The sequence below is a fragment of the Anas platyrhynchos genome, chromosome 1 (assembly GCF_047663525.1).
Source record: "Anas platyrhynchos isolate ZD024472 breed Pekin duck chromosome 1, IASCAAS_PekinDuck_T2T, whole genome shotgun sequence".
NCBI classification, from domain to species: Eukaryota; Metazoa; Chordata; class Aves; order Anseriformes; family Anatidae; genus Anas; species Anas platyrhynchos.
Window position 1 is genome coordinate 90073489 of NC_092587.1, and position 14777 is coordinate 90088265.

General features: G+C 40.0%; 1 protein-coding gene and 1 long non-coding RNA gene across 7 annotated transcripts in view; one reads left to right on the forward strand and one right to left on the reverse strand.

Annotated features, from left to right (window-relative positions):
- Positions 1 to 6315, forward strand: part of LOC113841824 (uncharacterized) — a 69159-nt gene extending 62844 nt beyond the window's left edge. The window contains exons 18-19 of one of the 4 annotated variants that reach the window (XR_011803587.1): positions 4295 to 4502; positions 5028 to 6315. This is a non-coding gene — a long non-coding RNA (uncharacterized lncRNA). The remainder of the gene's footprint in view (positions 1 to 4294; positions 4503 to 5027) is intronic. The other 3 variants (XR_011803591.1, XR_011803592.1, XR_011803593.1) reach the window with 3 other exon arrangements.
- The window catches only part of LOC101790632 (interphotoreceptor matrix proteoglycan 2), a 55900-nt gene that overhangs the window by 17129 nt on the left and 23994 nt on the right, over positions 1 to 14777 (reverse strand). Inside the window, exons 5-9 of one of the 3 annotated variants that reach the window (XM_072023720.1) lie at positions 9695 to 9744; positions 9187 to 9278; positions 6315 to 6476; positions 3364 to 3422; positions 1644 to 1661 (exon numbers count right to left, since the gene is read on the reverse strand). In XM_072023720.1, the coding sequence (XP_071879821.1) occupies positions 1644 to 1661; positions 3364 to 3422; positions 6315 to 6476; positions 9187 to 9278; positions 9695 to 9744 (381 nt within the window). Of the gene's footprint in view, positions 1 to 1643; positions 1662 to 3363; positions 3423 to 6314; positions 6477 to 6576; positions 6649 to 9186; positions 9279 to 9694; positions 9745 to 14777 lie in introns of those variants that run through there. The other 2 variants (XM_072023721.1, XM_072023723.1) reach the window with 2 other exon arrangements.

Genomic DNA, 14777 nt, shown 5'->3' on the forward strand with positions numbered 1-14777 from the left:
GAAGACAGGTTGTGTATAGTAGCAATACAGCAGCAAGCGGGAGCCCTGATCACTGTCACTGTGCAGTGTCCATCTGCTTGAAATAATGCCTCTAGCAACACTCAAATAGCATTTCATACACCTTATAATTAGAAGCATTTATTCTAGTCTCATTTGATCATTAATTCTCTAACAAAGTTTCGTATCTATGTACAGCTTAGCTTTTTCATATTAAGTCTCCTCCGTTTTCTCCATGCTCTTCTCCAACCTATGTCTGGATGTCCTCTTCCACATGACAGAGTTGGTAGCAACCAGATTTGCCATACACTGGGCATAAGCACAAGGGAGTCTTAGAAAATAGAGCATACTTTGGCTGTACATGGGGCACAGCAAGAAATGAAGTAATCTATGAAGTGCTAGGAAAACGTGCTCCAAAGATGGGTTTCCTTCATTCCACAAAGCTGGACTAAAAGTAAAATTACCAAAGCAATGGTTCTGTTCAGAGAAGGCTCTAACGCCCCAGTGCCAGGTACAACAAAGACACAATCAGCAAACACATGAACTAAAACCAGGAACCTGCTGGAGTTTTGCTGCTGGCCCTATTATTGAAATGAGCCCACTGCAGGCTCATCATGAGCACTGAGTGTCAGTAGAGGGAATGAAAAAGGACAGCAGTAGCAAAAAGGCACGGCAAAGATGCCATACAGCATGCTAGTCAGAAAGTAACATTTACATTTAACACAACTGTGCTGTCAGTTGCAGTTAATAATTGCTAAGTAATAACAATGACACCACCATCTGTCTGGAAAGGGCTATAACATCTGGTATTTCGGACATAACCTCTTCGAATTGCTGCACGCATCTTAGTCCGCAGAAGTGCAGAGTAACAGAGGTTGGCTGTCAGTCACTGTTGCTTGTGAACAGATTTGCTCAATACCTTTCTTTGTTCAGAAACATTCTAAAATTAAAATGCTCATTCTCTGTACAACTGTTTGTGGACACTGGCTAGGGCTTTACTGAGAAATATACAAAATAAAATAATACTTCCAGTAATTTAAAGGCCACAGTTCTTTTTTGTTTGTTTGTGAAATTCTTCAAATAATATTGAAAGAGGAAAATTTAGGATGCTTAACTCGCATATATCTGCCAAAAAAACAAGTCAAGACTGATGTCATCTTCTGCTAAGAAATGTTTGTAAAATTACTGCTAAGATGCACAGCAAATCCAGCCTTGAAGGAGCTTAAGCCAATTGCCTTTGCTGGATAACTATGGTTTTCTTACTTATTTTAATTTATCTAATAATAATCATATCTACCCAAGATTGTGATGCTAATTAGAAAGACCTTGAGTCGTCATTAAACAATTTTGTTTTCTTCACAGAGGAGGCTCCTATACACAAGCTAGCCCAGTAGCTGACTTGTGTTTAGGATGGTTTTCCTCAAGAAGTTTCTTATAAGCAGCATTTAAATAAGCAATATAAGTGTATTCATAACCAGAACAGATGAGTTACTTGCAGTTGCTGGTAGAACCCCCTCACATAGTATTTATGCTGGATAACTATCTCGCTGTGAAGCCAAAACCACAAATCCCCAAGACAGTCAGTGTCATCCAGCTAAGGCGCTTTTCCTTCTGTATTATAACAATGTGTATAAAAATGTCTTTACCTGTCCTCCTCAGGAGAGCTGAATACAAAAACAAAACACAACAGCAAAACCTGTTAAATCAACGTCACCAGTTCCTTAAAGTTCAGCTTTACCAAATTTGCCTTTACATTCTACAGTGCACACAAATTTCAAAATCCATACAGCGAAGTGTTTATAAATTGCAAAGTCGATCTGCTGCATAACCAATTGTTCAGCTTTTACTGAACTGAAATACTTCCTATTGGTCACAAGGAACCAGCAGAGCAGAGCCACTGCACAGGACTGCAAGTAAGGCAGTTAAATTGCCATCAGTACCAAGAGAAACAAGGCTCACTAACTAATTCTACCTGAAGGTCAGTTTACAAACGCATTTTTTCCTCATGCGCATCAGAGCACAGAAAGAATCTCTGGAATTTTCCAGGAATACCAACCTTTTATTTCACTTCTGAAATGAACGGAGGGCTCTCCAACGTATTAGATTGCAAATACTGAGAAGGAAGGTTTTGCTACCTCCCAGGCAGAGCTTCAGCAGGGTTTCCCCATGTCATTACCCCGGTTTGCTGTGGTTCTAGCCAGAAGTCAAAGTAGGAACTGAAAAGCCAAACGTGCCTCCAGGCTCCCATGAGGGCTGAAGACAGTGTCATTCAGTTTTCCTTGCTGACGCAGGGAAAACTTACGTATCTATCAATCAGTCTTATCAGGTCAGGTAATTATTCTCCTACAGCGGGCCACAACAAAGTGGAGTTTATCAATCCATTTGGGCAATTAGCACGGGGGACATTCCTGCCTCGTTGTTTCAGGCATTTCATAATTTGATTTCTGTACCATCCTTTTTTGGTACTTCTGACAATGTTGCTGGAACAGTGCCCCACCATATGATTCCAACCATAAAACCTTCCTCGCTATAACTGTTTTGTTACCCGGAAATATCCTGGCTCGAATTTATTGGCTGGAATATTTTAAGAAATACAGCTTACAAAGTCCCAATAGAGAACATTTTTTAGATTGACCCATGAAAAGCCTGACTGGATTCTTAAAATTAAATCCAGTCCATTCAAGTCCGATCATAATTTGTGATTCATGTATACCAAAACTCACAGATCACGTTTGATACATAACACGCAGAATCTCCCCCTTTTCTTCTGAAATTAACTTAAAATGCCATTTTGAAGTACAAACTGATTTGAGGAAACTATTCTTTTAAGCAATATTTATAAGTTAAAGTTTTCAGATCATTTATCAAATATTTATTCACCCACCTTTGGTTTGAGCAAAAGGAGAAAAATCTTTATATACCTCAAATGCCAACCAAATTAAGCCATCCCATTAAGAAGTTGCAAAGAGATGAAAATATATCACATTTTTCCCAAAAGATTCCCATGTTCTTCCTTGTTTAATACTAGGACACGTCTAAAGTTTTGAGGAAGTATCAGACGGTGATTTTCAATTAGAAAACACCTCTTTTAATTTTAGGTCAGAATCTTAAACTGAAGGCAAACATATCATGTGAGCTTCTCTGATGGGTGCCAGCAGCGGAAAAGAGCCAACTACATTTATATACGTTTCTGTATTTCTATTTTGATTTCTGTACATATGAAGGCACCAGTATGAAAGCACTTGTTCTTTGATTAACACATCCTGGAAATCCCTTGCACTGACATTCTTCCAGCTGTGGTGCTAGCACATCGCACCTTCGACGGGCTCAGTTTCAACCACCACATACACATCAGGATCTTTTTACCTGAATTCCAGGACACGGATGTTTTTGTATCCAGGTAGTCCTTCAAATACCTTTTGGATCTATTTTGAGGGGAAAAAAAAAATAACACAAATTTCCTCCACCCTCCTCCTTATAGAGAAAAAAGCAAGAAGTATTTTCAACATTTTCTAAAATTCTAAAAATGCATCTGAGCTGCTATTTCTATTAGGAAAAACATGGCTAAATATTCTCTGTCTTTAGAGAAGAAGAGTTTCGGTGATGTTTCATTATTGCAAAAGGAAAAGAGAAAAATACGAAGCACAATATCGAGCATTCCCCAAGAGGTGTATATAAATATTCAGAGGGAAAATTCAAACAGAAAAATGCAGAGATCTGTACAACATCTGTGACGAGCAGATGATATTCTCTCTTTTATTTATGCAGCATAAACCCTTTTTTTCCCCAAAGGTTTCCATTACTTCCCAAACTTCTTCGGATTAAAACAAATTCAGGAAAAATGCTTTGGACCTTAGCAAGCTAAACAAGTGAAGCAGCAACAGCCACCTTAGGAACTGGGGCCTCAGACGTCAAAGACACCCCAATCCGTTACTTAGTGCAAAACGCGGCCCATCTCCGCTGCCCTAAACATACAGAGGGTGCAGGAGTGCCTGGCACTGCTACTCAGAAATGAAGACCGGGGGCAGCAGAATGGTGGTATGTCCAGGCCCAATTCAATACTCAACTGTGTTGACAAAGACAAGAAATAGAATACTGCAGGTTCATGCCAGTTTTGTATTTTTCCTCCCAAAAGATCCTTGCCAGTTGAGGATTATTTTTCACTCCTCAAATTCCCCTTCCCCTCTCCAGTCTCCCTATTTTTAAACCGTCTCTGGTGAGAGTTAAACAACCTGAGTGCTGCCGGCTGACTTTTTCTTTTTCTTTCTTTTTCTTTTCTTTTCTTTTTTTTTTAAAGGAGCTTCTTTATCCAAGCAGAAAGAAAACCAGGCAAGGGATCAAAGGAGTGGAACATCCATGTGCCAGGTGGACTCCATCCCATCTGACATTTCTTCCACACACACACTCTATGGCATTGCTACTTGGCCACACAACTAGGAAAATTAAGATGTCTAGCCTATGCTAGCAACTTGTGACAGTTGTGGTGATGCTTTTTGGCTCCAGTGGTGAGTACATCTCTTTCCCATCTGGCCCAGGATCTGGCACAGGGTTAGCACCAGTTAAAGGGATTCAACAGAGAACCCCAACTAAATGGGACAAAGAAGGAAGCAAAGCTAGAAAAAAAGATGACCCTACCATTTGGCACCCTAGATGCTTCTCCCAAGAGAAAGGAAAGACAAACTTTCTGCCCCAAGAAAATTATGGTTGTAAGATTACCATGATAAATGAAAAGTAAAATAAAATAAATGAATGGGAACAGTAGGGAGAGGAAAGACATTAAAACATTCAATTTAATTCAGATTAAGTTAACTTGAAATGAAGATTTAATAAATCGTGCATATATGCATATGTATAGATATGCTTTATATATATATATTTGTTTATATATATATATGTGCACACATACAATTTTTCTTTGAAGTTGGTGCCTAACAGTCTCAACCGTAGTTCATTCCCACTGACTCCAGTGGGATTAAAGGATGTGCTTAAGAATTTTTCTGAAGTTGGAGGGTTTTAAAATGTTCTTATAGGCATTGCTGATTCCGGACATAAATGATGATTGAGAATTGTCTTAGCAGCCTGGATTTCAAAGAGTATCTCCCTGCAGTACGCAGTGATTCTTTCAACGAAATGCTGCTCCTGAGTGGAAATCACGGACAAGTTCTGTTGTTTGTGACTTCCCCACCTGTCACCTACTCTGCACAGACAGATGCTCTTGCTTGAAGCTGGAGTTCTCTACAATCAGAAATCTGGACACTGTGTAACCACCGAGATTTCCTAAATCCCGCTGAAGTGCTCAGCTCCTGCAGGAAACCCAAGCCATGCCCACATCAGCAGATGCTGACAGACCTGAATGCCTTCTGCCTGCCCTGCACACGACGCTGTGCTGTACCTGACCTGCCAGAGCTGCCTTCCAGCACTGCCCCAGCTCAGGCTGATGGTTCTGAACTGCTGCTGATTCACGTCCTGCCTTTGGGGAGAGTGTGGGCAGCCTGGTTTGCCAAGACCTTCAAATAATCTTTTTCACTTCCCGGTTTCAAAGCAACAACATTATGGAAGAATTCAAAACTAAACAAGATGAAAAAGCTCTGAAAAAAACTCTAGGCAGACTGGTCACCAGAGAGATGTTAAATACATCTTTAAATTAAAGAGTTTTAAGACCCAGAACTTTAAGAACTGACGGAGTTACACCAAAAGACAGATGAGAAACTTGTCACTTCTTTGTGACTTCTAAACCTCTACTTCTGTAACACTGATAGGGAGAGAGACTTAAAAGTTCTGCAAGGATGGCAAGGCCAAAGTTAGCCCTGGTAAAAGCAAGTCTTTAAAAGAACTAAACGAAGAGCAATTTTCTTTCATTTATTAATAACACCTGGCTTAGTTTCTTCTGCTAACATAAGGCAAAATAAATACGAGCAGAAAGGGGCAGGAGCAGGGGAAGTGCCTCAGAAAGGTCTCTTCCTGGAGTAAATATGCAGGAGCTTAGCATAATTTTCTCATCTCCCCAAAACCATATGTCTACCTCTGCAAAAACTGGTAGCAGGCTATTTCATAAGAAACACAGTAAGAAAACTGGATTCATTGTTTGGCAACTGGTATGTTGCACACAGCCCCACTATCTCAAAAAGGCAGCATGTCAAACAAAAGAGGGTGTTCTCACAGTGAGCATTTCCAGCCTGCCCCAAGCAACAAAAGCCCTAAGCTGGTTCTGCAGAGCAGTCCTGGTACAGGTGCTACTATTGCTTTGCAGAAAGAGTAAAAAGAAAGAGACAAAGAGAGTAAAAAAGAAAGAGAGTAAAAAGAAAGAGGTAAGTCACCTGAGAAACAAATTGTTCAGAGAGCAGCTGACGCTTCACGGTGTCTGGGTCACTCAGCTCCTCGCTGTACTTTTCTCCAACAATCACAATGCTGAACTCAATCATCCGCTCAGTTACAGGCCTCATGAGATTCTCATCCTCCTTCTTTATCTCATTATTGATCTGGAAGAAAATGAGAGAAGGGAGAAGACAAGAGGTGATTTAGTGACTTTTTCCCTCTTTTTTTTTTTTTTTCCTGAAGAAATAAATCCACTTTACTCACTGCAGACCAGCAGACCAGATTCCTACCTATCCTGGATTTACTCCATGTAGAAAGCATCCCCAGATATATTTGCATGTAGAAATGGTCCTGTCAGCAGTCAGCACACTCCATTACTCAGCCTGGGTCCAAATACCCTCTTTTATGCGGGCCAGAAACTTCTCCAGCCACTGCAGACCTGGAGTTTTCTCTGGCCTATGATGTGGCAAAAACCCCGAGCTTCCTCCATAAATGCTGTAAGGACAGCAACACATTGGTTGATGACTGGTGGGCCAAACAGATGGCCTGACGAATTTATTTAACGATGTGGGAACTGCAGTCCAAAGCACAGCATGTTTCTTTGAGTCCCCAGCACACCTTTTGCCTTACGCTGGAATGGAGTGCTCAGGGAGCCTCAGGCACAGAGATGCCAACTAATGAGACAACCTAGCGAGCAAGACAATTTTATAGTATTCTCATGTTGCTGTTAGTTCTGTTCTCCCTTTGCACATTTAAGTGCAAGGTTATCTAGTTGAATGGAGTTACAAACAGAAAATCAGCTGGGTGGGACATTCGTCAGGCAATTTAAAGTGTGAATGTGGATACACCAACAGGTCACCTGAGACTAATCAGCAGGGGGCTGACTTACCCAAAATGTACCCGTTTATCACAAGGTTCCTGTTTCCTGTCCCACTTGGAAGATGAACCTCTGCCAAGTTCTACATTCCCCATGTCCAGGGTGTACAAACACCCTGGGATGTTCAGCTTCGGGAACTGCCACGGCTGCTGCTAGCAGCAGTGAATTCCAGTCCAATTTTCATCTAACTTCAGTCAGTGAGCAACACAGGAAGAGTGCTTCCTGCTTAGTTCCCTGGCATTTTACAACCAGGATACTATATTTTTGTGGTGTACTGAAAGGCAAGAAAAAACAGATCTTGTTTCATGGCTTTATTCTAGAACAAAAATTTGGAATTTGCAATTTGAGAGGGAAGGCTGGTGTAAGTTAACAAGAATGTCTTTGGCTATTGACATACAACTGTTGCTTTTTCCCTATTAAAAAGAAAAAAAAAAAGAGCCAGCAAAACACACTTTTTCAGCAAAACTGCAGTCTGTATTATGTATGGAGTCCAAAATGGAGCTCCACAAAATTTAGCTGCCACCTGTGAGCAACTTGTATACTATTTAGGGCCCCTCCAATTTTATTTATTTATTTATTTACTTACTTACTTAAGTAAAGTTTAAGTTTTACTTAAATTCTCTTCTTCCCCACACCCTTTTTTGACTAAACAACTTCATTAAGAACCAGAATGATTGGCACCCTGCTTAAAGCTGGTTAGTATTTGGCAAATATATAATTAGCTTGCATGTATCTGCTGCTCCTACATGACTGTTTGCAACTCCACGTAGTTTGAGTCATTTATCAGTCCCTCAGAAACAAAAGTCCAGTCAACACGTGAGTGCAGAAGATGAGCTTTGCTCGCTCTTGGTCTTGTAACCTGCAGTGCATTTTGGCTGTTCGGAGCAATGATGAGATGTGAGGTAACTGTAGAGAGTGAAAACACTGTAGGCAGCAGCAATCAAATTCTGGGTTCTTTCTGATTTACTGAGTGGTCTTACTCTCTGCTCAGGCAGTTCTGTTTCAAAAAAAGAATAATGGTGTACATGGGACCAAACCACTCGTTTGTGGTACATAAATATAAAATCAGACCCTGGACTTGAGTCAGAAGCTGTCTGCCTATTTCATACTCAGTGTTTATTCCTGGAATCACAATATCAGATCTCAGCAGTCAGCTGTGAAAGCTCTAGCAAAAAGCACAGAGTTTGGCCCAGCTTCGTGTCATGGCCGTGCTAGGCTACAGAACAGTGCACAGTTAAACTCAGTACCATAAATCAGCTTCTACTTGTATGCAGCATGTGCAATTTTGTAAGCTCATCACTAAATCCAGTGAGAGTTTCACACTTACATAAAAACAAGTGCCAGCTGATGCATACTATTCGTTTGAAAAATTTTCTTCAGGGGGCATGTAGGCTGACAAATACCGCAGTTGGAATCTAGAGTTTGGGCTTAAGTTTTAATCCCGAGGAGCTGTCTCCTGGAAGCAAATACTTCCCTGGGACCTATTTGGTGGTCAGCACTTTTGAAAGCCAGCTCACTTTTACAGAGGTGCTTCAAGTACTTGCTCTAGGCTTCCCTGTGTTAGAGTTTTGTTTTAGGTATCAAGGTGAGGGTGACTGTAAGACAATAAATAAAAATTCATCTATGTCAGCAGGGAAAAAGAAGCAGGGAATCAGAAGGATTCTTCCAGGCTATCCAGGCTACCTCTGCTGCCTTAGGCAGCTGTACCACTCGGACCATTCTAACACTAGGGCAGCAATTTAAGGGGCATTGTGTTTCCATAGGAATAACACCAATTCAATTTCTTCATGGAGCTTTCAAAAGCCCTAGATATTCACTGTCTAGTTCTACATCAGTATCAAAATCTTCACTTGACAGCTCAGCTGATTTGCTCTCTCACTGAGGGGGCAGCTACACTGCAAAGCCACTGCAAACAAAAGAACACCTACCTAGGAAATTATTTAAAAGTTTCTAAGGTTCATGCCCTGCTTTTTTGAAATCTTAATACAAGCACTCACAGTTGTGTCTGCATCTTCAGTTTCAGGGATGGTACCACCTGCAGGACTCTCAATGGACACCTCATGAGGGGGAGGAACGTTGGCAGCTGCATCTGAGTTTGCAAGAGAGCAGTAGTATTATTTTTTCTCATGTACATGTAGATACACACGAGTTCAGCAAGTGTAAACTAACAGTAACACTCGATTCCCATCATCATGACAGAAATACCACAGAAAACACCCAAAGAGCCTCAGAAAAAGCATCAAATATGCTAGTCAGAATCAAATGCTAATGTTCTAAGAGAATGTATTCTGGGCAACACGAAGTAAGTGCAGTAAAAATTGCACAGAAGTAATTTCTCAAGTAGCATTTTCAATTCATTTCATCACAAAATAACAGCAACCTGATCACCAGATCACAAACAGCATTATTTGGAGATGGAAGAATTCACAGCTCTCAAATCCACAAGCCATCAGGTTGTTCCATTTTCAAGTAATCAGACTTGACATAATTTAGCTGAAAACTGACCTCTCAGTGTGGTAACATCAGCATCCGAAGCTGGAGTTGGAGTCCCACTCCTGTTAAATAAAAGTAAAACCAAAAATTGAAGTTGGACGTGGTGAGGTAGATCCATTAGCTTTTTAGTTTCCTGCCATTCTGCTGTAACACCAAAAAAGCATGTTGGCAGGAGTTTCTCATGGTACTACTTTGCTGATAACTTCATAAAAATTAGGCTTTGCAATATTTTAGCTTTCTTTTGCAACTCAGATACCAGGTCATGTGCATCTCTGGGGATGCAAACTTCCTTTCATTCCAAGTGACTCCGAGTCCCCTCCAAAAATATACATTTGGCCTTCTAGTGGTTCTGTAAATGAAGTAAATGCAAAGACCACAGAGATTGCAAAAAGATACCTGTAATGTTCTATAAACCCCCCAGTTTTAAAAGTACCTTACAGCACCCCAAAACATCCTATCTGTACTGAAATCACTGCAACAATGTGGGGCCATCATGAGTTTTACCCTGCTCATTTGGAAAACTTCAAAAGCATCAGTTTCCAATTATTATTATCATCCAATTACTACATTCACACACATATAAAACAATGCCAGGCTAAATATGAAAAAGAAAAACATTTCAAATAAAAATCAGATGTAGACTGTTAGCCTGAGGAAAAACCAACAGCTCTGACATGGCTCTAACAGTAAACCCAAGCTCCTTGGAGCCAATTCTGTGAGCCCTGAGTCAAGTTACCAGGAACAGGAGACACACACTGTCAGAAATGGGTCTTTCCTGAATAAATTAAAAATGATTTTTAAGGTTTGTTATATTTTCAGTATATACTGCCCAATTTGTGAGACAGGAAACTTCAGTGCTGCAGAGAAATCAAACGCTAAATTCAGAACTCCAAAAATCATCAAAGTTCACTGCACTGAGATATTTCTCTCATTTCTACAGGAACTCTTTCTGTTATTTGTGGACATACTCTACTATAAAATAAACATGGTAGCAAGTAGTCTTCACTGTAATGTATGCAAGTGCTTGTATTAACTGAGCCGTGCTTTCCTAGCCTTGCCAGGTTTTTGATTCACATACTAGGTCTTGCTGTCTGCCTTCAAACAAAACTCAAACCAAAGTTGATGGGTATTTTGCCTCCTTCAGGATTTATAATGAGTCTCTGTAGAACTCCAAAAAACAAAGGGTTCCAGCACCAGCCAGACAAACAAGTTAGATACTGAGATAGATACCTGGACGTGAGCATATGATGAAACACATGACAGTGAATTCACGTCTCAAATTTTGTTTCACCCCCCACCTCTCTCAGACATGCAACACTTAACAATAAACAGATTTAAGATCAATCTGGTTTATTTTTCTATTTAAACCAAGAAACTTTTCACCCATCCTTTCCCAGGAGGCATAGGCTAGTGTGCACATAATGACTACCAATGCCAAACGACAGCAAGTTCAGAGAAAATTAAACTGCCAGGGTGAAATCTACATAACAATGAGAAAATATTTAAAATAAAATAAAGTAAAATAAAGTAAAATAAAATAAAATAAAATAAAATAAAATAAAATAAAATAAAATAAAATAAAATAAAATAAAATAAAATAAAATAAAATAAAATAAAATAAAATAAAATAAAATAATAATCTCCAGGTGAACACAGCAGATTCAAGAGTTTAAACAGTACCTGCATATATTTGCTTAAACAACAAAAGCCTACGAGCTCTATGCAGGCTTTGAAATGTCCAGTTATTTGTGTCTGCTTCCATCTCGTGGACACTGCTACCTGTTTTCAGCCAGGCACAAGGTAACTCCCTACCAATTCCCCAGGAACTCGTGGAGAGATTCTCACGAATGGTAAGGCAAATTTTACGAGAAAGCAAGCATAATTCAGACAAGATACTCTCTCTGCCGTTGCCATCACAGGTACAGTCACAAGTAACTCATTCAGAAAACCTCAGTTGCTTTCTGCTAGCAACAAGTAATCAGTAAAAGGATTTACATTTTCTTAAGAATGCTGATTTAATTTTAGAGTTTCCTTATTTATGTATCATATTAGAACCAGATTCAAAACTGTTGCTTAATTTTCATTCGTCTGATGAAATATTTTCCAGTTCAACTCACTTAGCTCTGAAAGACACACCACTCTTACAAATTACAATAGCTTGCATCTATACCAGTTTTACTTATTTTACAGCATCAGTAATTAAAGCATTTTAGTGTATTGTATTTAATGACGATATGTTCAGAAATAAACATGCCACTGCTTGTCAGAAGAGGTGAAACACTGGGAATTCACTTAACACAGACTCTTAATGTAACTAGCTAAGGTCACAGAATAAAAACTCAACAAAAGCAAAGTGATGTACAGTGAAATAACGCTGTGACAAGACTTGTAGTGGTCTGATCCACTGAAGGGCTCAAACTCACATAAGTGCATCAGCTAAGGCTTTTATCAACCCCTTTTCTTCAGAAACAGACAGACAGAAACCTGACTTGCTGTGGCAGATCTAATCATGTTCTGAGCTCGGCCTGAGGCCCACATGTTGGTCAGTGCCTTGTACAATTCATGGGGCCTCCAGGTTCTCCTGACCTGTCCCAGAAGGGACAGATCCCACCATGTTATACCTGTCAGCCCTCTGCAAGGCATGTGCTGTCACAGAGAGACTTGAATGGCTGTTTAACCCAAGCGAGCACCTAACTTCATGCAGGGTTAGGCCTGGCTAAGGGCCAAATGCCCACTCAGCCATTTTCTCACTCCCCGTCCTCGCCAAGACTGGGCGGGAAACCAAGATGAGAAAGCTCACGGGTTGAGACAAAAACAGGAAGACCATTTACCAGTTGCCAATACAAGCAAAACAGACTTGGTTTGGGAAACTTAAGTCACCTTAATGCCAATTACAATAGAAATGGGTAGTGAGGAACAGACAGACATTAAAACAACACCTTTCCACAGGGAGGCACGGGACGGCCCTGACCTTGCCTCACACAGGAGCACCACAGCCCCTCAGCGACCACCCAGTATAATTTCGCCTGCTTATGTACCACGGGATCAATTTTAACAAAGTTGTTTTTTGAGGGAAACACCCTCAAAGTAAGCAAGAAAAAAACAGGGAGAATTCTGTGGTATAAATTACACTTCAGATAGAGGAACAGTTTGTAAATGGAAAAGCCTAAAAGAAATGTTCTAGAGTAGAGTACTACTTCCTGAGTAGATTACCAGTTTTAGACATATTGTAACAAATTTTTCCAATTTTCAAAGGTCCCAGAGCACTCTCCCAGTGACAGACTTGAATGATACTTAGAGAGGCTCAACAGGAAAACCAGCCTGCTTCAGTGCACCCAGCTGCAAAGCTCAGGCAGGTGAGCGTGTCGGTCAGCCACACCGACTTGTGCACTGGGTTAGCCATGGGCTGGGAACCACCAACAAAGCTGGGCCATTCAGCAACTGTGGAAGTGATGAAAATCCAGGGAAGAATATGGCCTTTATCTTTTAGAGTGTAGCAAAGCCATGGCCTGAAGCAGTAACAGGCCACGTGCTTTGTCAGTACCAAAGAATACATTCTTACTCAGCTTTTAAATACAGGCCTCCAAGGCCTAGCCATTTTTTGGCAAACTTCTGCCTCATAACAGGCTGAAAATTAAAAGCCAAAGACTTAAATAAAGCCCCACAAAACACTAATCAATCTAATCAAGCAAGACCAGTCAAGAACTGAATTTGGTCATGTTAACAGTTACCACTTTCACTGTTTAAAGTAACCCTGCTATAACCAGCCTCACTTTATGCACAAATTTGTTTTTTCTTTTTGCCTTCTACTTACCCTTAGCATTTTAATGTTTCAAATTAATTAATCTCCTCAAAAACGGCACTAATACTAGTTATCTCTTAGGAAGCCACTCAAAATACTTATCACAGCAAACACACTGATCCCCAGGCTTTACTTTTGGTCATACTTAAAACAAGCAAGCCACACCAGCTGAGGAACTATATTCCAGCAAAAGCTTATGGTGAATTTGAGAGAAATAGGTATGAAATGTAATTTCTATCGTCCTACCTGCATAAGTCTTGCTCTGGACCACCTTGGCTGAGCAGTAAGCAAAATACAAGCGTATATACATGTAAGTATGGAGAGGCAGGAGGGAATATGCACAAGCAGATGTCTAAGTAGCAAAGTGCACAACACCACACTACATTTCGCTAGTTGGCAGAAATGACTAGTTTCAGATCACACAGGTGTGCTAGACACCTGGATCTAGGCAAATTTAGGACATTGCTCGTAAGGATCTCAAGTTGATTTGAAACAAATGGTGCTTATGGATAGCCCATACATTTCAGTACAGCAAACACAGCTTGCAGATACAGCCTATATTGCCTCTTTTCAAATCCCCTTGCAAGAACTTTTGCATGACATCAGTCATGTCACAAAAAGACTCAGCAGGTTCCAAGTCCACCAAAGAAGAGTCTTGTTGACCCACCAGCAATTGAAGAGCCTCAGTAAGTCCTTATATGCAGCCATGTCATGTTATTAAGGAGAAGCACCACTCTGGACCTGTCAAATGGTGCATCAGCAATACCATTCTCCCTCATTAATTTTTTTTAAGTGTATTAGTTATGATTGTCTCTGCATTTTTCTATATATTTTTCCTCCAGGCTTAACCATCACCTCAACTCCACTGCTGAAGGTACCATCTTCAGATCTATACTACAGGTTACAGATATTCATCAGCTTATTTAACAATTTGAATGTCCTGTGATTTGCTATGTCAAGCACTTAATTTTCTTAAACATTATCATTTCAGTGCTTATATTGAAAAGCCTTGCTCAAAGAAGGGAAAAAAATAACTTCATGGTCTGATTTTCTTCTTTTTAAAACTTTTAATCGCAGGTCCTTGAACTAAGTAAGTATGCAGTTGCAGAAGTATTTTTATCTAAGTATAGAATGGAAGACTGAGCCTTGTATTTAGATTCCTTTTCTTTTAAATTCTACTTGCACTTATCTTAATTTTTATTTAGGTTGTTCTTTAATTTTTACCTCTTTTGTTTTTAACTAAAGCAGGACAAATCTTTCATATTGCTATCTGACAGTAGGGAGCACAAAAGA